We start from the raw sequence: 27,384 nt of genomic DNA on the forward strand, positions 1-27,384 counted from the left end.
AATGCAGTAATCAGTGCTAAAAATATGCACTGTTACTGTACTAATGATTCAACATTTTGGGAAATGGGCTGATATAGAAAATAAGTGTATAGTTGTTAGGTGGAGGCATGATAGGCTTCACTGAAAAGAAGGGTTTCTGGGATTGCATAAAAGTGGACAGAGTAGGAGAAAGTCAGACAGATTGGGGCAGGGAGTTCCATAGAATGAGAGAGGCTCAGGATAAGTCCTAGAGGCGAGCATGAGAGACAACAAGGGAGCTAGAGAGCAGGATGTCTTGGGGGGAACAAAGAGAACTATTTGGTTGGTATTTTAAGACTAAGTTAGTGATATAGCATGGGGCAGAATTGTGGGTTGCTTTGTAAGGTGTTAGTATTTTGAATTAATTTAGTTGGGTGAGCAGAAGTAGGGATAGCCTATGTAAAGGTAATCCAATGAGGGGAAAGTTGCAGTAGTTAAGGTGAGAGATAACCATGGAGTGAATTAGAAGCTTTTTGGAGTCCAGGATTACTCATATTGCCCTGACATGTGGGGATCGGTTGATAGCTGTGCCATCAGTCTTGTCAGAGAAATCAGGGGAAGGAAATATTATGAGCACGGTTTTGGATAGAATGAGTTTGAGGAAGTGGTGTGACATCCAGACTGATATGTCTGTTGTTAAGTTAGTAATGCATGAGGAGACTGATGGAGTGAGCTGAAGAGTAGAGAGATAGATGTTGGTGTCATCAACATAGAAATGGTACTAAAAGCCATGGGCTATCAGCTGACCCAGGGAGAAGGTGTAGATTGAGAATAGGAGAGGTCTGAGAATAGAACCTTGGGGGACCACAACAGAAAAAGGAGAGGAGGAGGTAGAATTGTAAGTGACACTGGAGGTGCGGTGGGAAAAGTAGGATGACAACCAGTGAAAAGAACAGTCATGGAGGCCAAAGGAGTTAAGTTTTTTTCTAGGAGGAGGGGCTGGTCATCCATATCAAAGACAGCAGAAAAGCCAAAAATAGGAGTACAGAATAGTTTTAGCCATTAGTAAATAATTTGTGAGTTTTAGGAGAGCAGTTTCTGAGTGTTGAGGATGGAAATCCAGACTGATGGGGATTGGGAAGGTTATTCTCAGTGAGGTGGTAGGATTGCAAAGAATTACCTCATTGGCAACTTTCTATGATGGTTCTATGATATGTGACTCCCACATACAGTATATCTGCCAATGTGTGTAACCTAGACCTGATTTTAATAAAATCCTAAAAAATGGTTTTAGTCATGCTTTTTGGCTAGCAGGTTTAAATGCTGGGGAGTGTTGTACTGTGCAAGCGCACTAAAATACTCAAATGTTTTACCTCCCTTTGCTTGTTTAGAATGATTGAGTGGCTGCATGTGTTTGGTGCAGTTAAAGTTGTTTTTAATTGCAATTTAATACAAAATAAAAAATGTGCATCCGCTGGGAGAAACATTTCAATATTATCGGGCACCTTCTCATGTGTATTTTGTGACTGTGGGGCTATATTTGTTTTTATGAGACAATTTTTCTTTTGAAACTCTCTAATTATGTAGGGGATCAGTTAGTTACCCTAGGATTATTTTTTTTTTTTAGGGGAACAATGTTGCTGTTGGCTTACACTAGTTGCGTCCAAGTGAATTTTATTTGAACAATAAATATTTTTCAACACATTTTGAAGGCTTTTTTTTCACTTTTTCCTTTATTAACGATAGTAATACTGTTTCTTTACACAGGTCAGTCTTCCAAATGATCCAAGCTGTGTTGAAGAAATATTACGGGTAAGTTGGAACATTTTGAAATACAAAGGATCTGCTTTTTTTTTTTTTGTAAGAATGGAAAATGCACATATTGTTTATGCAATTCTATGTATTAGTAGTATAGAATGCTGAAAATGTCAAAATAACAAATATACTGTAAGCCAAAACCAAACTCAACATATCACTAGTATCTGACTTTAATTTCAGTAAGTGTTCTGTCTCTATGTTTCTTATATAACTTTCAAGGCTACTGGTTTTTAATTTTGGTAAAACAAAAGCGTGCTTCTCTGAACAATGACATGACAGGCTGATGAGGAAAGATGAAGTTAACAGAGGAAGGATAAACTTGATCAAAATAATTGCTTTGCTGTGCAGTGGTTGCATGTTAGCAAGGGCGTGACTAAAAAGGCTTTTTCCAAAAACCAAAAAAAGCAAAAACAACAGAAGTTCCAGGTAGGAGGAAGCAAATGTCTTGCTTGCAAAAAAAGTGTGTGTGTGTGTATTTATATATATATATATGTATATATATATATATATATATATATATATATATATATATATATATATATATTTATATACAGTATCTCACAAAATTGTGTACACCCCTCCCGTTTTTGTAAATATTTTATTACATCTTTTCATGTGACAACACTGGAGAAATGAAACTTTGCTACAATGTAAAGTAGTGAGTGTACAGCTTGTATAACAGTGTAAATTTGCTGTCCCCTCAAATTAACTCAACACGCAGCTATTATTGTCTAAACTGCTGGCAACAAAAGTGAGTACACCCCCTACGTAAAAATGTCCAAAATGGGCCCAATTAACCATTTTTCCTCCCCGGTGTCATGTGACTCGTTAGTGTTACAAGGTCTCAGGTGTGAATGGGGAGCAGGTGTGTTAAATTTGTTGTTATTATTCTCATTCTCTCATACTGGTCACTGGAAGATCAACATGGCACCTCGTGGCAAAGAACACACACTGCACACTGCATCAAATTGGTCTGCATGGCTGTCGTCCCAGAAGGAAGCCTCATCTAAAGATGATGCACAAGATAGCCCACAAACAGTTTGCTGAAGACAAGCAGACTAAGAACATGGATTGCTGAAACCAAGACCAATATAAACTTATTTGGTTCAGATGGTGTCAAGCCTGTGTGGTGGCAACCAGGTGAGGAGTACAAAGACGTGTGTCTTGTCTACAGTCAAGCATTGTGGTGGGAGTGTCATGGCCTGGGGCTGCATGATCATGCTCTGCTTTAGTATGTCACAGTACATGTTGTCATTCATGGTCCCCTTTATTAAACTGTAGCTCCCCAGTGGGGGCAGCACTCATGCAGCCCCAGACTTTGACACTCCCACCACCATGCTTGACTGTAGGCAAGACACATTTGTCTTTGTACTCCTCACCTGGTTGCCACAACACACGCTTGACACCATCTGAACCAAATAGGTTTATCTTGATCTCAGCCATGCAGACCAATTGGATGCAGTGTGTGGCATATGGTGAGCACTGACAGGCTGACCCCCCACCCTTTTCAACCTCTTCAGCAATGCTGGCAGCACTTATACCTCTATTTCCCAAAGACAACCTCTGGATATGACATTGAGCACGTGCACTCAACTTCTTTGTTCAACCATGCCGAGGCCTGTTCTGAGTGTTAGACTGCTGTATGGTCTTGGCCACCGTGTTGCAGGTCAGTTTCAGGGTCTTAGCAATCTTTTTATAGCCTAGGCCATCAATTCTTTTTTTCAGATCCTCAGAGAGTTCTTTGCCATGAGGTGCCATGTTGAACTTGCAGTAACCAGTATGAGAGAATGAGGGCGATAACACCAAATTTAACACACCTGCCCCCCATTCACACCTGAGACCTTGTAACACTAATGGGTCACATGACAGTAGGGAGGGAAAATGGCTAATTGGGCCCAATTTGGACATTTTCACTTAGGGGTGTACTCACTTTTGTTGCCAGTGGTTTCAGCATTAATGGCTGTGTGTTGAGGGGACAGCAAATGTACACTGTTATACTACAGTACTTTACATTGTAGCAAAGTGTAATTTCTTCAGTGTTGTCACATGAAAAGATATAATAACATATTCACAAAAATGTGAGAGGTGTACTCACTTTTGTCAGATACTGTATATCCACATATATATCCACACGATCAATAGGCTCAATATGATTGCCTTTCAAAACTGAAAAATCTATTTTTAGTTTATACTTTGAAAATGTTTTTTTCTTAGGAAAATTAAAATGTATGTAAACCCTAACAGTAAACCGTAACAATGAAAACAATGAATTGATCTGTTGATACTGCTAGAGATATTGTGAGCTGAACTTCATGTCCACCCTGAGGTTAATGTACTAAAATCAGATAGGTTGATCACTTTGCAAGGGAATTTCGCTTTAGGTTAGTGAATGAGGTGAAGCTCTGCTGACTTCCATCATCCAATCATTTGCAAGCAAAAATGCTCTTTAATTTTCCATGCATGTGATTGGGTATTCTTTGCAAAGTGAATTTTCATCACATTCACTAAGCTAAGAGAAAATTCCACTGCAAATTGAACAGCCTATTTTCCTTTATCAAATCAACACCTCTGTATGTGCTGCCTGTTAGCAGTTAGCATTATTTTCAGCTTTCTCTGTGGACTTCAACATGTTGTGGAGAAGGGTATGTGTACTGTAGTCCCCTCATAGTGTGACAACGCTACTTCCCTCATACATACATTATGGTGAATGAGTGTTGTCACTGTAGGACAGGAAAATAGATATGTGCATTATTATCACTTTTTATGGAACTATAATTTATTGAATTTATATGATTGTTATAATGAAGATGCAATAGCGCAACGCGTTTTAAAGAAGCTCAAGTTATATGCAAATATTAACTATCCCTATAAAGAAATCAAGGTTGAACCCACACCTGGCCTCCAAATCCTACATTTTGGATCTTTAATGTGATGGGTGTTTGTCAGCGATCAATGGAAAGGCATTTGAGAAGGTGTAATCAACATTTGCTTTCACACAAACCAATTATTATACACTTATTGGGATTTGTTTCCCAAAGACATGTAGAAGAATGTATTTTGGACTAAATTTATGAAGAATTTTGATTTTATTGGATATGTTTTACAACAAAAAGTAGAAAATAGTGTTTTGCCCAAAATGTTTGGTCTTTTTTATTATTTATATAACAAAAAAAACAGTGGTTATCAAATACCACCAAAAGAAATCTCTACGTGCTTGAAAAAAATGATATACATTTTATTTGCATACAGTGTTACATGACCACATAAATACCAGTTAAAGTAGCACAGTGCTAAATAGCAAAAAAAAAAAAAAAACTTGGTCATGAAGGGGGTAAAACTTACCTGAGGTCAAATGGTTAAACAGAAAAAACAAAACACAAACAAACATACACAGTAATTGTAATTAAACTTGGGCCCCTTTCACACGGGCGGGTAATATACGGACATAATGCATGTCAATGGGATTGCGGATGTCAGCGGATGACCATACGCTGACATCCGATTTGCGTCCTTTCAGTTCTGTTCCGTTTTTTGGAAAAGAACAGAACCCTATTTTTCTTCAGTTTAAAAAAATGGAAAGGACGCAAAATCGGATGTCAGCTGTGTCATCCGCTGACATCCGCAATCACATAGACATACATTATGTCCATATATCATCCGCAAACGGATGGGATGCTATGCGGACATACGGACCGGATGACACAAGTGTCATCCGTGTCCGTAAAAAAAAAAAAAAGTGCCGCAGCGGACGAAATAAACTGAGCGGCCATGTGAAAGAAGCCTTGCATAGTTTGTGAAATAGGGAAATAGCGTGTTTGTGCAACTTCATTTTGTTTGTAAATTCCTGTCCTGTTTCACTAACGAAAGATCCTTGGCTGCATTTTTGGCTTTGGATGTGGTACAAAACCTTACTGGAGGTATGAGCTGTATGATACTGTAATATTAAAGGATTCCTAATCAGAATGTAGTTTCATCCTCTAAGATTGGGTGGTTGCCTGAAAGCCAGCATTGGGGGTTGATGGAATATTTATTTAAGTGTTTCATCCTATCTTATATTCTTTGATTACCTTTCTTATCCCTTCTAGTGTTGGATTGTATGTGGTTACTAGTTTTGGCTTAAAGTGATTGTATCTTGTTTTATTTTTTTTCTATAACATAACAAACATATTATACTTACCTCCTCTGTGCAGTGGTTTTGCACAGGTCATACGGGATCCTCCTCTTCTTGAGTCCCTGGCTGGAGCTCCTGGCCCCTCCTTCTGTTGAGTGCCCCCACAGCAAGCAGCTTCCTATGGGGGCACCCGAGCTGAGCTGCAGCTCTGTGTATCTATTCACACACAGAGCTGCCATTCAGCCCCACCCCCTTTATCTCCTGATTGGCTAACTGAGTTTGATTAACAGCAGTGGGAGCCCATGGCACCTCTGCTGTGTCTCAGCCAATCAGGAGAGAGAGTCCCAGTTGGCTGAGGCACTCGTGGACATCGCTGGATAGAGAGGGGGCTCAGATAAGTATTAGGGGGGCTGAGCAGGGCTGCTGCACACAGAAGGCTTTTTATCTTAAAGCGGAGTTCCACCCAAATTTTGAACTTAACTGATTTTAGAAGTGATATGTTTTTTAAAAATTAATTGGGCTATAATTTTTTTTTTTGTTGGGGTCCGCTACCTTATTTTAGAGGATAGTTTGTTCTACTTCCTCCTTCTGTGGCCCCGGCCCTGGACGTCACTTCTGGTTTCACATTGCGTCCTGGGAGACGTGTGTCATCAATCCCAGGAGGCAATGGGCATTTCCGGCCGCTCCTCTCATGCTATCATCGCATGACGTTGCTGCCGTCGCTATGGAAACCCGACATTGCCGATCGCAATCTACAGCGCATGCGCGAGATTGCCAGGTGCATTCTGGGTAGCCAGCTTGCATGGAAATCAGGAAGAGGGACACAGCGGCTTCAGATGCCCACACTGGAAATGGCCACGCTCTGCAATCATTTTTAAAAGTAAGAAATTATCTACAATCAAATACTGTACTAGTTCTAAATAGTGTTAATGTACATGGCGATATATTAGTATCAAAGGGGTATTTTTATTTTAAAAAAGTATTTTCGGCCAGAACACTACTTTAATGCATAGAATGCATTAAGATAAAAAAAAATCTTCTCCCTTTACAACCCCTTTAATACTTGAAGACTAGTGAAGTATATATTCTTACGCCACATTCACAGCGGTGATTAGGGCTGCTTTCACACTGATCAGTTTTTGTTCAGTTGTTCAGTTAAAAAAAGCAGAAGAAAACCGGAAGAGAAATGCATGGAACTCTTCACATATGTACAAAAGCACATTAAAAACTGATCAGTGTGAAAGGGCCATTTACACACGCACCAAACATGTGCCAGAAATGCAGCAAGCAGGACTTTTAAAAACACAACTGAAAGGCAACTGACTGGTGTGAAGAGTTCCACAGGATGGGATGCATTTTTCTTCTGCTTTTCTTAAGTCTTTTTAACTGAAAAACTGTCTAGTGTGAAAAGATCCTTAGTTATTTGAAAGGCATCAAAACCGCATAAAAAAACTGATCAGTGTGAAAGCAGCTATAGGCTGCTGCGAATAGTAGTGGCAATAATCTTCTGCTTCCTGCTGTGGCCGTGTCTAGGTGCGGCCGCTGGCCTCGTTCACTATAATGGCAGGTTGCTGGCAGCTGCAGCTATTCACTGCTGTCTGCACAACCAATGATCACTGCAGGTAATCGCTGGCTGTGCAGAGAGCTGAAAATAGCTGCAGCTTTTGACGACTTGTCATCATAGTGAATGGGGCCAACAGCCACACCTAGCTGCTCAAAGTCGCAGCAGAAATCTTTGATTCCTGCCCCTACAATGTGCAGTGGCCTAAATTGTCGGTGTGAATGTACCCTTAATGACTCTCCAGCAGCTTCTCATGTTATCTAGCTATTCTTTCTAATGAAAGCAGTCAGAAACCAGATTTAAACTTGCAATGGTATGAGTGCAAATCTTTCTATATATTTACTTTTATATATTTTTATACATTTAAGTATCCAGAATTTGTGTTTTGACTTATATATTTCTAATTTCACATCTGTCTATCTATCTATCTATCTATCTATCTATCTATCTATCTATCTATCTATCTATCTATCTATCTATCTATCTATCTATCTATCTATCTATCTATCTATCTATCTATCTATCTATCTATCTATCTATCTATCTATCTATCTATCTACAGTATCTCACAAAAATGAGTACACCCCTCACATTTTTGTAAATATTTTATTATATCTTTTCATGTGACAACACTGAAGAAATAACACTTTGCTACAATGTAAAGTAGTGAGTGTACAGCTTGTATATCGGTGTAAATTTGCTGTCCCCTTAAAATAACCCAGTACACAGCTATTAATGTCTAAACCGCTGGCAACAAAAGTGAGTACACCCCTAAGTTAAAATGTCCAAATTGGGCCCGAAGTGTCAATATTTTTTGTGGCCACTAATATTTTCCTGCACTGCCTTTACCTTATTGGGCATGGAGTTCACCAGAGCTACACAGGTTGCCCAGGAGTCCTCTTCCACTCCTCCATGATGAAATCACAGAGCCGGTGGATGTTAGAGACCGTGTGCTCCTCCACCTTCTGTTTGAGGATGCCCTACAGATGCTTAATAGGGTTTAGGTCTGGAGACATGCTTGGCCAGTCCATCTCCTTTACCCTCAGCCACTTTAGCAAGGCAGTGGTCATCTTGGAGGTGTGTTTGGGGTCGTTATCATGTTGGAATACTGCCCTGCGGCCCAGTCTCCAAAGTAAGGGGATGATGCTCTGCTTCAGTATGTCACAGTACATGGCAGCATTCATACGTCTATTTCCCAAAGACAACCTCTGAATAAGATACTGAGCGTGTGCACTCAACTTCTTTGGTCAACCATGGCAAGGCCTGTTCTGAGTAAAACTTGTCCTGTTAAAACACTGTATGGTCTTGGCCACCGTGCTGCAACTCAGTTTCAGAGTCTTGGCAATCTTCTTATAGCCTAGGCTGTCTTCATGTGGAGCAACAATTCTTTTTTTCAGATCCTCAGAGAGTTCTTTGCCATAAGGTGCCATGTTGAACTTCCAGTGACCAGTATGAGAGAGTGAACACCATATTCAACACACCTGCTCCCCATTCACACTTGAGACCTTGTAACACTAACAAATTACATGACAACGGGGAGGGAAAATGGCTAATAGGGCCCAAGTTGGACATTTTAACTTAAGGGTGTACTCACTTTTGGTGCCAGCGGTTTAGACATTTACGGCTGTGTGTTGAGTTATTTTGAGGGAACATCAAATTTACACTATTATACAAGCTGTACACTCATTACTTTACATTGTAGCAAAGTGTAATTTCTTCAGTGTTGTCACATGAAAAGATATAATAAAATATTTACAAAAAATATTTCTATCTATCTATCTATCTATCTATCTATCTATCTATCTATCTATCTATCTATCTATCTATCTATCTATCTATCTATCTATCTATCTATCTATCTATCTATCTATCTATCTATCTATCTATCTATCTATCTATCTATCTATCTATCTATCTCTATCTACTTTGCATAGACAGTACAAACAATATTAATACATTTTAAGATTATCTTAACTCTTCTGTAAACTCATATGTGCCCAGTAATACGATTACTGCTCTGCAAATTTGGATATTTTATGCATGGTGTGTTCTTACATTTAACCTAGTAAATGCAACGCTTCCCAAAGCGTATAATGAAGATACATAACTATGCTATGCTGTAGTAGCTGTGAAAGGGTTATTATATCATCAGGGAAAAGAGGCCTTTAAATTAAAGTTTCAATTAACTATGTGCTCAGAGTCATCCTTCCTTGTGTCCCTTCGGCTGGCTACAGTAACCCTGCACTCTATAAATATATATCAACGGCCAAAAAATACCCCTGACAGTTGAAATTACATGTGCAATTTCCATTTTTGTGTGCTGTTTAAGCCACTAATGGATTTAATCAAACCCATCTTGATGTGATGTGACTGTTTCGTGTAACACAATTAGCAGGTAGCGACCTTTATTTGCTCCTCTATAATTTTACCCTGTAAAATAGAAACTGACATTAAGGAAGATGCTTGATTTTTGTCCCAGTAAAGGTGATATAGAAAGGTAAAGCTGTCCACTGAGGTTACAAATCCACTCAGTAGCTGACAAGCACTTTAAATATTTTCATATGGATTCTGGAAGAGGGGAGGGAGCTGGAAACCAGTGTACATGATGTGAATTGAAATTCATAATACAGACGTCACTGGAAAAGTGAGTAACAAGCTGAAAAGCCTAGTGAATCATGTTGACCTGCCAAATGGAGGAGCACGTTGGGGAGGAGATGATGTCAAGCAGTCGTAACTTAGCAACCTGGCATTAGGCTGTCAAGAGACTTAGTGTGAAAAGGAAGACCTTTTTTTAAAAAGATCTGTAAATAACTGAATTTTTAAATATTTTAAGTTTGCTGCAAAAGTAGCTTTGATGTTTTTATTTTTTTTATTTTGCACTTAAGGTTTGTGATTTACTGTTTGTTTCCCAGTTGGGAAAAATGGACTTCAAAACACAATTTCTTGTGCACTTACATGTCATTTTTTTCCTTTCTGCAATCCATGAAATGCATGAAATGAATTATTAGCTGTGGTGAAGAAAACCTATAGTTTATCTAAAATCTGTTAGCATTTAGATTCCTTTTCTGCAAACACATTCTTTTTAACTACAATAGCGCTTATTGTTAGGACAGTCTTTGTTACTAAGCCATTTGTCAATAATCCTAATAACACAAAGCTACAGCAGCAGAAAATGGCTGCCACTCACATGTCAGAGTCAGGACAGTGGAGGCTATTAGGAGGTTTGAAGACAATTTAATAGACAAGGCAATGCTCGTGTTATTTAGACTGCAAACATTAGAGAGGTACTTTTGTGTGTTTTACACAGTGCTAGTGATTTAACAAATCTAGTAAATGTCTCTTGTTGAGGTTGTAATCATGAAGTATAAAATTGTTATCTGTTTTAGATTTAACTGAGTTTAGCTGCACAGCTAAAGCACACAAAGCTCAGTTAAAATAGAGTTAAATATACTATGGCCAGCTCAAGGCAGTTATCTACCAAGGCATGTTACATATAAGAAAATTAACTAATTTGTTCTCAGAGTTAAAACTGCATATTGAAAAAGATAACGACATACGTTTCAATAAGACATAAAATGTGATTGGGCATTTACTTGCTATTTCTTTTATTTCTGCTACTTCTCATAAGTGGTTAAAGTGTATTAAAACCCAAGAACAAAAATTCAGCTTATCGAAGCTTACCAGTCTTTGGATGTGGTGACTAGGTCATTTCTCTTTTTTCCAGCCTTCTTTTCCTTTATTTTCACCTCTACTAGAAACATACTTTCCCTAAATGTCTTTCAGGACAGCACCTGAGAGATCATCACCCCTCCCGCCAGACAATAGAAAACAGTTTCTATTCAGTTTTTGTGTTTCCTCCAGGCTTGTGGAAAATCTTAGGGGGGGGGGGTTGGGGTTCAGGATCTCGGGTATTGTCCTGAAAAACTGAGTCTTTACCCAAAAAACATTTTTTTGGAGAGTTTCCGGTCCTCCCAGCTTCCACCCGAGGTTCTTTGTGACAGTGGATGGACTCCTTCTACCTCTTCTGTGCTTGGGGAGAGCCTTATGTGAGTGCTGCAAGCCTGCTAGGAAGGATGCGGTCGCAGCAGCAAGTGGGACAGGCACCATCTACCTCAGAATCCTCGCAAGGCTCACAATTAATCCCGGTGGTGGAGGCTGAAGTGGGTCCTCCCACCCGAGAGGGACATTCCCCTACTCATTCCAATAAGGGTTCAAGGGAAGAGGAGGAGGAAGGGGTAGAAAGTGCTTCCTTTAAGTATAAATTGTTTCTAGAGCAAGTGGATGACCTGGTAAAGGCAATTTATGCTATGTTAGGCTTAGGAGAAGAGAGAAAGGAGTTATCTCTTCATTATCAGGATGTATGCAGGTCTTAGTAAGCCTAGAGGTCGTACTTTCCCAGAACACTTGGTAATCTCTTAATCTATCAAAAAGAAATGGCTAAAACCAGAGAGAAAGCCTTTCTTTTCTAAGGCCCAATGGCACTTTGGAATAAAGTCCCTAAACTAGACGCAGCCTTTTCCCAGGTTTCTAGATCAATTGACCTGGCATTTGAGGACACGAGGACATTTGAGGAGAGGGTTTTTAAATGGCAGTCCAAATTGGAGGTAGCTAGGATGACTCCTCCTTCTGTCAATGTACAAGCTCCTCCTGGCTCAAATACCACCCATCCCCCTACCCCTAGACCTAGTAACCCCATGATACATCCAGGAGCTTATCAGGAGGTTAGACCGCGAGGGAGGGGTCGATCGGGTAGGGGTAGGTCAGGACGGGGTAGGCGAGGTGAGGGTCGTCAACCTCAACCTCAGAGGACATATCCACCTACTCAAAATTATTATGAACCTCTATATGATTATGAAGAATATGAAGAAAACAGATATATCACACAATATCCTGGTGAACACTCCTCTAGAGGATATAATCACCCTTCCCGACCTAGGAGAGAATCTGAATATCAGGACTCTCCAAGATGGGACTATGGCAATCCTGTCCCTGTGGAGGGCACCGCAAGGAGAGACCGGAATAATGGGGAAGGACATTTTTTTTCCAGGGACCAGCTAAGACCAAAAAGGGCCATCGAACCAAACGAGGGTCCCGAGGGGGGAGGAAATTTTGATCAAAAAAGGAGAAAGAAAATGTAGATGATGGGGGAATATTTAATTTGAGTGGAGCTCCCCTCTCCTATGAGGAGAAGTTGGTATTGAGCAAAGGTCTCAAGTATGTTCCACCTCGCTCATTGAGTAAGTTTGAGGTATTTATGGACGTTCAAAAACATCATCATAGTAGGGCGATAAGGAAACAGGCGATGTTCGCTGCAGACTGGCTACACGCCAGCGCAGCTAGTTCCGGGATGCTTCTCCATCACGTAACGTATTGCCGGATGCGTCGTCTGGTCACGCGTTTCATCATATCCGACTTCAACTGGGGGCGCTGGCGTGGAGCCAGTCTGCAGCGAACATCGGCTGTTTCCTTATCACCCTACTATGATGATGTGCCTAGCTTTTTACTACTAAATGTGAGTGCAACTTGGTGTACATATTCTAATAAATGTGTTGAGACATAATACACTATTGGAGGCATTTTTATTTCTACATGTGGTACGGCTTATGAGGATTTTATTGGAGAGAGGGGATAACGAACCAGAAGCAGATTGGACTACACATGTCATTTATGTTTTCCTGCTGGTCCATTTTTTACCCATGCGTTTTTGCTCACTTGTGAGAACAAATGAGCATTGAAGTCTGGTGAGTTACCACTTCTTCTGATTTTACCCCTGGCACTTGGTGGTGGATAAGGAGGTGACCCTGATAGATTGCACGATTTCATCGGCTGCCTATGGGACTTTCTGATATTCACCTTTAAGGACTTTTGGGACGTTCTGAACTATTTTAAGTGATTTTAAGTGATTTTAAGTGATTTATGTGTATATTTATATTGCTCACTGGTCACTTTACTATCCAATTAGATGTTGGATCTTGCGCTACTATTATTTATGATTTATGCTTTGTATCAAATATCTCCGTTATTTGGTTAAGTAGCTGCATCTATTGGCAATTTGTATTACAGCTATCAGCTGACTCCTTCTAAGCGCAGAGGTATTTCTATAGTCAGGTTGTGACTCAGATTTCCATTCATCTGGTTACCAGGCTCGATTAACAAGATCACCTTTTGGGTCAGTTAAATCAGGCATTGCAGATGTTGCTTGCCTGCACAGTGAACCTCACTCCTGGTGCTGCTAGGCCGGTGGTTTCTACTGTTGTTGCACCTGCTGCTGCTCCTGTTGCCGCTCCTGCAGTTTCAGCTGGAGTCGCTGTTACCAGAGGGATGACTGGTTTAGCCCCCCTCCCGCAGTGCTATGGGGGTGAACCAAGTCAGTATTGTGGCTTCCTAAACCAAGTTGGCATTTATTATGAGATGGTTCCTCAGGCCTTTCTTTCTGACAGGTCCAAGGTAGGCTTCCTAATCTCCTTGCTCTCGGGCAAGGCCTTGGCCTGGGCAAATCCCTTCTGGGAGAATGATAATCCTGTGACACTTGATTTCCCAAGTTCTGTTGCCTCCTTTCGAAGGGTATTCAATGTGCCTGCGTGCTCTGCCTCTGCTGCAAAGCTGCTCCTGTCCATTCAACAGGGTATATGAACCATTGCCAAGTATGCCATCGAATTTCATACCCTGGCAGCAGAGGTGGGCTGAAATAATAAGGCTCTGGTGGCTGTCTTCTCTCATGGTCTCTCCGATGCATAGAAGGACAAGATTGTGGCCAAGGATCCCCCTGACGAGCTAGAGGCTCTCATTACCTTCCTGATTTTGACCGATACCAGGCTCAGGGAGAGACCATCATTTAAGGAGCGCCTGCGAAAACCTCCTACCAAATTGACTCCTACATTTTCTTTCCCACCATTCCCCCCTCACCTCCCACGCTTCCTGGAGACGGTGTCTCTGGCTGTAAACCCATGCAGCTGGGGTTCACTTGCCTTTCTGAGGCTGAGCAGGCCTTTAGGAGGAGGGAGGGCTGGTGCCTGTATTGCGGTCTTGGTGGGCATTTCCTGAAATCTTTTCCAACCCGCCTAGGAGTCTGAGGTCCTGTCGGGGGGCAGATCTTAGGTGGAATTTCCTTGTCCCCGGTTTCCTGTAAAGATAAATGCCTAATCACAGTTGTCCTCTCCTGGGCAGCGGCTGCGATGGTTACTCTGGTGCTTATAAACTGTTTAATTTTATTAATTTTTTTTTTTTTAAATGTTCTTTTTTATTGAAATTTAACAACAAACAAAGAATACATTCAGGTACATTGCAATAGCAAAAAAATGCAACAGTAATTGGGGAAGAGGAAGGGGAGGGGGGGGGGGGGGGGAAGGGGAAGGGAATCCGACATAAGGACTAATACAAATTACCATCAGCAATATAACAAAAACAGAAAGAAAGGAGAGACTCCAGTATTAGCATACTAGGTAGACACATCCCATGTGGAAAAAAAAGCCAGTAATAGGGAGGAGCAAGAGCCATCCCCACAGCCCCCCGTGGGAACATACTTGCCATGGGGGAGGCCCCCGCATCCCCTTCATACATCTAAAGTACATTCAGGGATAGTAACTCCAGCACTGCCATACCTTCAGAAATTGGTTATATGAAAGAGAGTTCACTGCCAACGCTTTTTCTAACATATAGTTGTTGTTGACAGTCGATACTACTTCAGAGAAATTAGGGACTTCCAAAGAACGCCATCTGCGTAGGATCAGAGCCCTGGAAGCTAGGAGGATATGGGTAACTACCTGTCTATATTGGGCGGGATAGAGCTCAATACCCACGTTCAACAGAGCTAGTTCCTTCCTAGGGGGTCCCAGTATACCCGTACATTCCGCTATACAACGAAAGATCCTATTCCAATAACTTGTCAACGAGGGACATTCCCACAGAACATGTGCCAGCGTCCCTCTATGTCCACATTCACGCCAACATAGATCAGGAACAGATGGAAAGATTTTCGACAGTCTATGTAGGGTATAATACCACCTATTAACAATTTTCAACATCATCTCCCAATGCGAAGTACAGTGGGAGTATTGGTAAGTCGAGGTGAGGGCCCTGGACCATTGTTTCGGGGTGACGGTAATGGCGAGATCTCTCTCCCATCTCTGCATAGAGACGGAGACCGGAGGGTCCGGCCTACTCAGGAGCAGATCATAAAACAGAGAGATGCCCTTGGCCTTTTTTAATGAGTGGTAAAACGCCCATGCTTTCATAGGGATTTTTACGGTCTGCAGGGGGTGCTTCCTGAGGAAGCTACATATCTGCAGAACTGTAAGAAAGAGGGAAGGGGGCACTCTGAAGCGGTGCATCATCATCTGGGGGGTCAACAAGTCACCATCGGCATAAAAATGGGAAAGTTCGGAGATGCCTAGGTTCAACAAACGGGACGCTGACAGAGAGGGTATATGTGCGAATAACACAGTCACAGGCAAGGATGAAGAGGAGTGGGGAGCCACCCCATCTTCGCCCACGCATGCGTCCCCCAACCTCCTCCACGAAAGTAGGGCCTCCCGCAACGTCGGGGGGAGCCCAGATAGCGGCCAACGTATCCAAAGGTCACTCAAGAGCAACAACCGAAGGTCTTTGACAGGCGCCATGTGACCCTCCAGAGACTTCCAAGGGAAGCAGTTCCCAGGGTCAAACCAATCCCTCAGTTGGTCCAATCTAGTTGACCAGTAATACGTCGAGAGATCTGGGAGTTTGGCGCCTCCCAAAGTCTTGGGCTGGATTAACAGGGATGTAGCGACTCTGGCCCTCTTACCGTACCAGATAAAGTTGCGTAAGCTATGAGACAGGGCGATCATGTACTTCCTGGGGAAGGGGATGGGAATCGCCCTAAATATATAGAGTATTTGTGGCAGGATCATCATCTTATAGGCGGCCATCCGACCGCCCCAGGAAATGTCAGTCTTAGCCATGTCCCCCATCTCTTTATTGATTTTCTTAAGCAAGGGGTCTAGGTTAGCAGGAAGGAGTCTAGCTATACTCGGGGTAACTCTCACCCCCAGATAAGGGATTTGCTCCCCTGTCCATGGGTAGGGATATTTCAGTTGAAGGAGGGCGGCTACCTTCGGGTCAATTCCCATGTTGAGTATTAGGGATTTAGATGCGTTGACCTTGTGGTAGGAAATCTCCCCAAAGGCCAGTAGTATCTTGTGTACCGCCGGTAGGGACCGGACCGGGTTTGTCAGGACAACCACAACATCATCCGCAAACAGGTTAACCTTGTGGACGGTGTCTCCCACTCGGAACCCCTCGACCCAGTCGTCAGAACGAATGGCCTCCGCCAGCGGTTCAATCATCAGATTGAAAATCGCTGGAGAGAGAGGACAACCCTGGCGGGTACCATTGGAGATGACGAACGGGGCCGAGGCAACGCCCGAGGCGAGAACCTGGGCTGAAGGGGATGAATAGAGAGCCAACAGAGCAGACAAGATGCCCCCCGAGAAGCCGAACTTCTCTAAGGTCATCCTCATATAGAGCCAATTCACTCTATCAAACGCCTTCTCTGCATCCAATGTGAGGAGCAGAGAAGGGGTATGGGAACTCTCGGCCAGATGCACCAGGTCAATAATACGCCTAGTGGCATCCGACGTCTGTCTGCCTGGCATAAACCCCATTTGATCATGTTTGATTAGGTGCGGGAGGACGGTCTGTAAGCGGGCGGCCAAGATTTTAGCATATATTTTGGTGTCGCTATTCAGAAGGGAAATGGGCCTGTAATTAGCTGGGAGGCTAGGATCCTTCCCAGGCTTGGGGATGGTAGTGATGTAGGCACCCAACATTTCCCGAGGGAAGGTGGATGTCGACATCGCCTTATTGAAGACCCGAGCAAGGAATAGGCTGAGGGTATGGTTGTGAAGTTTATAGTAGTCGTTGCCTAATCCATCCGGGCCCGGAGACTTGCCAGTAGGAAGGGATTGGATCACCCTGGACACCTCCGATACAGATATCGGAGCCGACAGGGTACTGAGTTGGGTTTCAGATAGGGAGGGGAGAGAGAGCTTGGACAGAAAGCTCTGGATGGCCTCAGCACTGGGTTGGGTGGTGGAGGGGTCTTGGGAAGGGTTATAAAGAGAGCCATAGAACGTCGCAAACTCATTTGAGATGTCTTTTGGGTGCGTGAGTTTAGCTTTAGAGGCATGGTGCGTTAGGTGGGAAATGCGGGCAGACGCCCGCCGTTGTTTGACCCGGGACGCCAGAACCTTACCCGCCCTGTTAGCATGAGCATAGTAGCGAAGTCTAAGACTTTTAAGGTGGCGATCATAGCGTTCCAGTAGGTGGGATTTAAGGGACTCACGCTTACGGGTCAGATCCCTAGTCACTGTGTCGGTAGGGGCTCGTTTGTGGATTGTCTCCAACTCCTTAATTTCCTCAAGGAGATCCGTTAACCTTCGGTTGTAAGCCCTGCGCAATCTGGCCGTTTGCTGGAGGCACACCCCACGAATGAAAGCCTTATGCGCCCCCCACAGTGACCAAGGATCCGAAACCGAAGGAGCGTTTATATGGAAGTACTCCAACAATTGATTCCCTATAATCTTGCCTGTCCTTGTGTCCTGGAGGACCTTGGTGTCACATCGCCAGATGGAAGTCCGTTCTCTGGGTCCGCCCTCCTCCAGAACCATCTCCACAGCCGCATGGTCAGACCATGTGATGCTTCTGACAGCCGAGGAGGAGACCTTACCCAGTAAAGGGAGATCCGTCAAAAACATGTCAATACGTGCATAGGAACGATGCCTGGAGGAGTAGTGGGAGTAGTCTCTTTCCGAGCCATGCTGGCACCTCCAGACATCGTAGAGTTGTTCCCTGTGGAGGAGGGATTGTAAAGAAAATTGTCGCCCCCGGGCGGGCACCGAGGTGTCAAGCCCTGGGTCGACCACCGTATTAAAATCTTCACACCGTACCAGATTACCATACACATTAGCAGTCACCTGCCGAAGCAGCCTCAAGAGAAACCTTTTCTGATGACTATTTGGAGCATACAATACCACAAGAGTCATAGGAAGCGAGTTAAAGTCCCCTTTCAGGATCAGGAAGCGGCCATCTGGGTCGCAGGTCTGGTCCTTAAGGGTAAAGGCCACAGTGTCCCTGATCGCCACCAAGACTCCTCGCTTCTTCTCCGGAGCGTTGGCAAGAAAGAGATGTGGAAAGTTCCTATGGGAGAATCGCGGTGGCTGGGTGGCTTTAAAATGAGTCTCCTGTAGGGCAACAACATCAGCTCGACTGGTGCACAGTTCAGTCCACAAGGAGTGGCGTTTGACAGGGTGATTCAATCCGTTGACATTCAGAGAGAGCATTTTAATGGTCATGGCGGGTGGCTTAGGGGGGAACGGTCAAGCTGAACGAAAGCAAAGTAACAGAGTTCAGGGTGCAGCATGATGAGGAGCACTGGAGTCAACGAGGTGAACAAATAAGCAAAAAACAATCCAACGTCGGAACAGGAACATGGGGAGGAAGGGAAAGGAACAGGGGCCTCGGGCGGAGCCCGAACCATAAAAAAAAGTCTGAAAGCAGGAGGAGCCTGCAACAGGTAACGAGGGGCCAGAAGGATTAGGGTCATCCTAGGCCTGAGACTAATTTGGAGACTGTGGGAAGACAATCTCACCTCCTAATGAACGTTGCGCTGAGTTGGAACGTTTGCGTGATGCTACTTGCCAATCACTGGGGACGGGCGTCAGTGAGGGAGCCGTAGAGGGTCGAGGGGGCGACTCCGGAATGATGTTCCACCGTCGCAGCAGAGCCAGACCTTCCTCCATGGTAGAGATAGAAACTGTAGACCCATTGTGGGTTATGGACAGGAAAGCCGGATGCTTCCACTTGTGTGGGATGTGGTGATTCCGGAGGGCCTTAGTCACCGTAGCCAGGTTCCTACGCTTCTGCAGGGTGTGCCTGGACAAGTCGGGAAGGATCTGGAGTTGAGGGTACTCTCCCGGCAGGGACTGCAACTTCCTGGATGCCATAAGCACCTTATCTTTAGTCTGAAAAAAATGGACACGAAGCAGTACATCCCGAGGTAGATCCTGGGCAATAAAGCTGGGCTTGGGTATCCTGTGTATCCTGTCTATCTCAAGCTCAGCTGCAGAGAGAGACAGCACCAATGCAATAAAAAGGGTCTTGGCCATTTTTTCCAAGTTTTGCGGAAGCACAGATTCAGGGACACCCCTTAGCTTCAAGTTGTTCCTGCGAGACCTGTCCTCCAGGTCCGCAACTTTGTCCTTCAGCCAGGAGATTTCCTCAGAATGGTTATTATGGGCAGCCACCAAGGTGTTAAGGGAAAGTGAGCACTTCTCCATGGAGGCCTCCACAGTATCCACCCGCTCCCCAAGATGGCGGACCTCACGCCGTGTCTGGGACATTCCCTGCACCATGTCGGCGTGCAAGGAGGTCCACAGGGATCTCATCATGTCCTTCAGCAGGGAAGCTGACACCTGCTGATCTCCCTCCGGGAAGGCCGCAAAGGGATCGGCCATAGCTGCAGGCTGGGTCTGGGATTGAGCAGGAGCAGCAGACATATCCATGTGTGCCCCTCCGTAGCTCTCAGGGGGAGAGGGGCCCCGGCGTGGTTTTTGTTTAGCAGGGCTATTGAAAGTCGGGGATGGCGGGGTAGAGGAGCCCGAGGAGTTCCCGCTATCGGGATTTGCTACTTGCCTGAGCGGCAGAGATCCATCCCCTGGCAGGCTGTGAGATCGCTCCCGTGGAGGCCTTTGTTGCTGAGGCAGACCGGCGCCATGATGCTTGAGACCGGCGGCGCTGGATATCAGAAATCCGTCCATCCGAGCGTACTTGTGGGCACCCTTCTTGCCCTTCGCCATCCGGCACACTACCAGGAGGTAGATGGAGGTGAGAGGGTCGTTCCGTGGTGTCAGTGAAGGCTGTAGTCTCGAGTGGCCGACGGAGCTGCAGGACTATGCGGCCATCTCCAGCGCCGTACGCCACGCCCCCCAACTGTTTAATTTTATTGACAGTACATTTGCTACTGCAAATTCCATACCCTGGGTGTTTCTCCACTAGTTATCAAGGTAATTGATGGCAGACCCCTGTCCCCGGCACAGGTTACCCACGAGACTGTTCCGGTTGATATGGCGATAGGGGCTGTTCATAGAGAATCAACCTGTTTCCAAGTGATTTTGTCCCCACTTACCCCTGGCTTCAGAAACACAATCCACCCTTTGATAGGCAGTCCGTTGAGATCCTCTCTTGGTCTCCTCGGTTTCAGTGTTGCCTATTGAATATCGTGAGTATCAAGATGTGTTTGACAAGGTGCACGCTGGTACTCTTCCTCCTCATCGTCCATACAATTGTGCCAAAGACTTGAAACCTGGTGCCATTCCCCTTCGTGGCAGGGTTTATCCTCTCTCTGTTGCAGAGAATAAGGCCATGGAGGAGTACTTTGTGCTTGCACTTGCCTGGGGGCACATTCGCAAGTCCACTTCTCCAGTGGTTGCCTTTTTTTTCATCGTAAAGAAAAAGGGGGGTGAGCTGAGACCTTGCATTGATTATAGGGGCCTCAATCGCATCACGGTCAAGAATGCATACCCAATTCCGTTGATTACTGAATTGTTCGACCGCCTCATGAGAGCAATGGTTTTTACCAAGCTTGACCTAAGGGCCACATATAATCTCATAAGGATCATAGAGGACGAAGAGTGGAAGACCGCGTTTAATACCAGAACTGGTCATTACGAATCTCTGGTGATGCCCTTTGGCTTGTGCAATGTGCATGCTGTCTTCCAGGAGTACATCATTGATGTCTTGATATGATCTTGTCATTATGTCATGATGTCTTGTCATGATATTTTGCAGCAATGCATGGTAGTCTATTTGGACGACATCTTGATTTACTCGGACTCCATTGAATCACACAACCTGGATGTCAGATGGGTGCTGCAACAGTTACGTGAGAATGGGCTTTTCTGTAAGCTTGAGAAATGTGAATTCCACCTGTCTCAGGTTGCCTTCTTGGACTACATCATTTCTGCTGAAGGGTTCTCCATGGACCCTCAGAAAGTTTTGGCTGTTCTACAATGGCCTCGCTCCAGTGGTCTCCGTACCATTCAGCGTTGAGGTTATGATGTTTACCACATACTCTACTACTCAATTACTTGGAATCTGAATCCTATATGATGTGAATATCCAATACTGTACTATTTTCTAGGATTAGCGTTGTTGTCTGTTAAGTTTATGAACTTGGAGAGCCTTACCAGCTTGTTATTACTTGTGCAATATATATTCATTTACTATGTTATTTATTTGCTATGTACCAATAAATGTATTTTACTTTCCCTGCCAGTCTTTCATGACTCTCATTCAAAGTCCCAACCCTCTCTTTTTTTCATATCGAATAGGGAAGGGAGGCGCACGTAAATCCCACCGTGCTCCTCATGTAAAGTCCCAACCTCCCCCCCTTTTACTACATGAATAGGGATGGAGAGTCATGACTCTGGCCCACAGGGAGACATGTGCATTACACTCATTTGATCGCATATGTGGGTCTTTCTCCCCCTAAGCCCAATAAGCTCGGTCAAATAAACTCCCCATGGACCAGTTGGGGGTTTTACTCCACAATTGATGCTACAGCCATATTTTTTTTATTTTTTTTCTCTACCAGCAATTTTATTATTGCCATGTATTGTTTTTTTAGAATTTTTTTACTTTTGGATATCACTGGCCCGTTTGCTGTTTGGCTTTTGTTTCACTCCCCTGGAGCTGCGATGCGTGCCGTGCGTCCTCCCTCTGCTCCTCAGCGTGGAGGACTGGGTGGACGGTACCGCCGCGCATTGGTGCCACGCCTCCTGCTGACGCGTGACATAATTTTGGCGCCAATGCGCCAACGACGATTGTTTCCATCAGTGTACTTCAGCCAGCCCACGGGACGGTTATGCCTATTGCGGCTACTGTCCCTGTGGCGCTCTGGGCAAAACACTACCGTGACGCTGGGCTCACTGTGTAAGACGATTCTCTGGTTTACATGGAGTTATTTGTTTGTGAGTTGGACTTTATCTCTGGACTCTACTCCTGGCACTACCTATCTACTCACTCCTCCAATGTCTCCTGCACTCCACTTTGGTCTCGGCTCATTACCACCTGCCTAGTTGCTTTTCTCCCCTTCCTTCTAAGGTGTTCTTCACTCTATTTTCTACTGGGTCTTTGGATCACTGTTTTCCTACTTCACCAGCTGGCTTTCCATGTATTCCCTTGTATGCTGCCTGTTGTCACACATTTTTTCATCCCACTTTTCATATTCATATTATACTCATTTATATCTCCCATCACACTCCATTCAGGAGTATTATTACAATTCAATTTGTATACAATTATCAATATTTCTACAAATTTACTTACATATATATATACATATTATACCCACTTTTTTTTACAGATATTGATGAAGTGGCAATCTGCGTCCATGAAAAGCGTTGAGGTTATGATGTTTACCACATACTCTACTACTCAATTACTTGGAATCTGATACCTATATGATGTGAACATGTGACTTACACCCCACCCAGCCAGATGGGCCTTATTCTTGTCTTGTTTTAACTATGTGGTCTCCTATTTGCCTGGCTCCAAGAATGTTAGGGCTGATGCCTTGTCTCGCCAATATTCTGGGTTGTCCAGGGAGCACTCCGTGCCAACACCGGTCATACCTTCAGATCATATCCTGGCTGCCATCCGCACCAATTTAACCTCTCCTCTTGGGGAACAAATCTTGGCTGCCCAACCTGATGCTCCCACTGAGAGACCTGCTGGCAAATGTTTTGTACCTGAGGGGGTTGCACATCAGACAGTTGCGCACGTACCACAATTCCAAGACTGCTGGTCATCCTGGTAAGAACCAGATGTCCTGGGCTATTTCCCATCAGTTCTGGTGGCCATCTCTCTGCACTGATGTTGCTGCGTATGTGGCTGCTTGTTCAGTCTGTACCGAGAACAAATCTCCTTGGCACCTTCCCTTGGGCCTACTGCATCCCATTCCCAATGGGGAGCATCCTTGGTCTCACCTGGTCATGGATTTTATTGTGGAACTTGCCACATCCTCATCGTTATCAACCGGTTCTCCAGAATGTGCCACTGTGTTCCATTTAAGCGGCTGCCTACCACTCAGGAGCTTACCTCGGTGTTTGCCAGGGAGGTCTTCTGTTTACACGGGTTGCCTAAGGAGATTGTCTCGGACCATGGGAGCCAGTTTGTCTCCAGGTTCTGGTGTGCCTTTTGCTCCCAGTTGGGTATTCGACTCACCTTCTCCTCGGCCTACCATTCGCAGTCCATCTGTACCACTGAGCCTTCCAACCAAGCTCTGGAGCAATTTCTCTGCTGCTATATCTCTGACCATCAGGACAATTGGGTTCATCTGCTACCCTGGGTGGAGTTTGCCAGGAACTCTGCCATCAACTCGTCTTCTGGAATGTCTCCATTCATGGCCAATTATGGGTTCTTGGCATCATAGGAAAAACAACATTCTTTTCTATGAAATGTCTTGGAACGTAATTATTCATTATCCCTCTCACCCATTTTTTTGGAGCATTGTGGGATAATAAAACACAAACAAAAGGGGTCTTTATCCCCTCTGTTTTAAATAATGGGATCTCCAGTATCCCATTATAAACAAAGTCTTTTTAAATTTGGGATTCATATTTTTTGTTTTTATTATGTTTTTTTCCTTTTTCTAGTTCTCACAAATAAATATTTGTTTTTAAACTCTAAATTTGAATAAAAAGAAGGGATCTCGCATCACTCGTTAATACTGATCGGAAATGATGATGGTAGCCGTTCCCTTGCATATCCTAGCTGAAGCGGGCGGAGGAGCAATATGGCTTCCCCTGAGGGAGTACAAAGATGGTGCTGGGATACGGGCGGCTACATAATGACTGGGAGTACACCTAGTTGACGCCGCTCCAGTAGACGTCCTTCTGACGAAACGCGTAGGTCGGAGTCTGTATGTCACAACGTCACTTCCGGGTACGGAGCCGAAGGCCGTTGAATGCGGAAGCATCCCGGCGCGAGCTTTCTTCTGATCCAGATCAACTAAACGAGTGAGTGCATATCGGCAATCTACACCACTGCATTGACTAGTTATATAATATGGGGTCTTATTTCTGTTGCAGCATTCAGAGCAAGAACACCGGCTCACTGTTCCCCTGAAGCAGAGCACGATCCCCAGAACCCCACAGCTAGTGTGGACTACATACAGGTCGTAATAACAACACGTCACCTAGTGGCGTACTTGGATTTCACATCCTTTCACTTCATGGTGTTCACCAATTTTTGTTATTAATCACTGAGGTTTTGATACACACATCCGGGCTTTGACTCTCACCAAGTCAATTCATATACTGGTTGTTATCACTCAGCCCCCTTCTTTACTCTCAGTAGGAGGACTCATCATCCCTCAATAATTATTGAGAGTGTTTTCTATTCACTACCACGAGGGTTTGTTTTTGTTTTTTTGTTTCAACTTATGCTGTTTTAATAAAATAACTATTTTATAATTAATTTTATTCATTTGTTCATAAGATCACACCCACAAATATTTGGGTCACCTTTTATTTATTTGCTCATAAGATCATACCCACAAATATTTGGGTCACATTGGTATATAGTTTCACCTTTGTACTGCACACCGTGTGGTTTATTTACATTCACATATAAGGTAGCGCCGGTACCAATCGTCACTTATTATCTCTACAGATTCACCCTTGCACTCCGAGGGTTGGTTGGGTGGCAGCTTACACCTATCTTTTTTATTATTTCACATACTCTATGTTTAAGGAGTCCATAGCGCTGGTCACTCTCTTATAACCTAATTATGGGTTCCAACCCACTGTGTTGCCTTAGTCGTTCTCACCACAGGACATCCCGGCTGTGGAGGATAATATTCGTGCCCTCCGTTCCTCTTGGGTGCAGATTCAAGAGTCTTTAGGGGTCTCTGCACAGTGTCAGTAACTCCAGGCAGACTGGAGGCATTTATCTGCTCCTTCGTACCAGGTCGAGGAGAAGGTGTGGTTGTCGACCCCTAATCTCAACCTCAGGGTGCCCACTCCAAAACTGGCACCCTGTTTTGTTGGGCCTTTTCACATGCTCTGTAAGGTGAACCCGGTGGCCTGTGCCCTCGGTCTTCCCCCTGGCATGCGTATCCCCAATGTCTTTCATGTGTCACTTTTGAAGCCACTGGTTTGAAATCACTATACTTCTTCACTTCCTCGTCCCATTCCTGTGGGAAAAAATGAGTAGAATGAGGTTAGCAGCAACTTGGATTCTCGTCTGTTCTGAGGTCAGGTTTGACACCTGGCGCACTGGAAGGGCTAAGGTCCTGAGGAGTGCTCCTGGGTTCCCTCCACTGATGTTCATGCTCCCACCCTTCTCCACGCTTTCCATGCTCACTTTCCTCAGAATCCGTTTTTTGCTCCGCGGAGGAGGGGCTGTTGAGGGGAGGGTACTGTCAAGGTCTTACCCTGCCCTCCTGTTGGCAGCCATCTTGGACATGTGCAGACTGCTGCCTCTTATAAACTCTGATTGCATCATCTTTTTCCTGCTGCCTGGGTTTCGCACCGTGATTATGCTACACACCTGACTATATCTATCACCTGATGGGTTACAGTCCTTGTCCTTGTGTTTGTGATCTAGGTGTCTCTGCTAGCAGTCTTCTGTTCTCTGTGTTCCTCTGGGTATGTCCTGGCTTGGCTGGTGACTCTCCTGGCTCTCAACCCGGCTTCGGCAGGTGACCCAGCATTGGCAGACGACCCGGCATCAGCAGACTACCCGCTTCTGGACTCTACCCCCCTCGGCTTGGAAGACTACCCACTTCTGGACTTGACCTAGGCTTCTTCCTGCTCCCACTTCCTCACTCTTTCTGTGTGTTTATTATTGTTTGCTCCAATAAACGACTTTATTTTACCTGTATCCCTGTGTGGTCTGGTTTCCTGGCACCCTGACAATTTCTGGCAGGATATACAGATATTTTTCTTTATCATCCTCTGAGAGATTAATTCTTAGATTTTCAGGTTATACTGCACCTAAGAGAGAAGTGAAAATTTGCAAAAAAAAAAAAAGGGATGGCCAACACGAGATAACACTACCCACAACCATCATGCCTTTCACAAACCATTAACAGCTGCTGGTAGATTCAGGCTGGAAGTTTCTCCTGTTTTCAAACAAGTACTTATGGATTCAGACTGGATAAGTTAAATCCTAGATGTTTTTCCAATCAGCCAATAAGCACAGGTTTTCCCAGTTTTACACCTGTTTTCTGGATGACAGCCCTAAATTTTAATATTCTACAGTCATCTACAGCTACTGGCAAATTCAGCCTAGATAAGGAAACATTGGACAGCTCTCCAGTTAACCAAATATTGCAGGTTTCCAGTTTCTTTTTTTATATTGATCTACCTTCTGAGTCAGGCTTGCAGTAACGACTTATTGTGTTTTCTACAATGCTAAAAGCTAGGACAGGCTACTTTCTGTCAGGTCTATTAATAAAGATTCTTGAATCCTATCACCTAGTACCCAGTGTTAGTGGCCGTCATCCCGATAGACAGATACAGAAAGGGTACCCCCAATTGTTTGGGACTGTGGATGCCACTAAAACACTGAAACAAGTATACACTGAAGAATTTAAAATTCAATTTTTATTTTTACACAAAAAGATCAAATACTAATTATACAAAAATGCATATTCCAAACAAGGAATGACTGGATATACATCAGAATTAAAATTGCATGCAAGAACAGACCATTTCCAGTACAGAAGACTCCTAGGTACAGCTGGTGGAGAGAACTGGACAGGACCCTGTCAGGTCTATTAATAGACATGGAAGGCATACTTCACATGGTATGAGTCTCAAGGCTTATACCCTACGAGTTTCTTTGTGAGACAATTCCTCTCCTTTCTGCAGCCGTGTCTGGTCCAGTGTTTGGT

At 44.1% G+C, this 27,384-nt stretch overlaps 1 protein-coding gene across 1 annotated transcript in view; it reads left to right on the top strand.

Annotated features, from left to right (window-relative positions):
- Positions 1-27,384, top strand: part of AFF2 (ALF transcription elongation factor 2) — a 775,685-nt gene that overhangs the window by 410,579 nt on the left and 337,722 nt on the right. Inside the window, exon 4 of the mRNA XM_082263635.1 lies at positions 1,726-1,770. Within this exon, the coding sequence (XP_082119761.1) occupies positions 1,726-1,770 (45 nt within the window). The remainder of the gene's footprint in view (positions 1-1,725; positions 1,771-27,384) is intronic.

The sequence above is a fragment of the Pelophylax lessonae genome (genome assembly GCF_965119305.1).
Source record: "Pelophylax lessonae genome assembly, chromosome: 7".
NCBI lineage: Eukaryota > Metazoa > Chordata > Amphibia > Anura > Ranidae > Pelophylax > Pelophylax lessonae.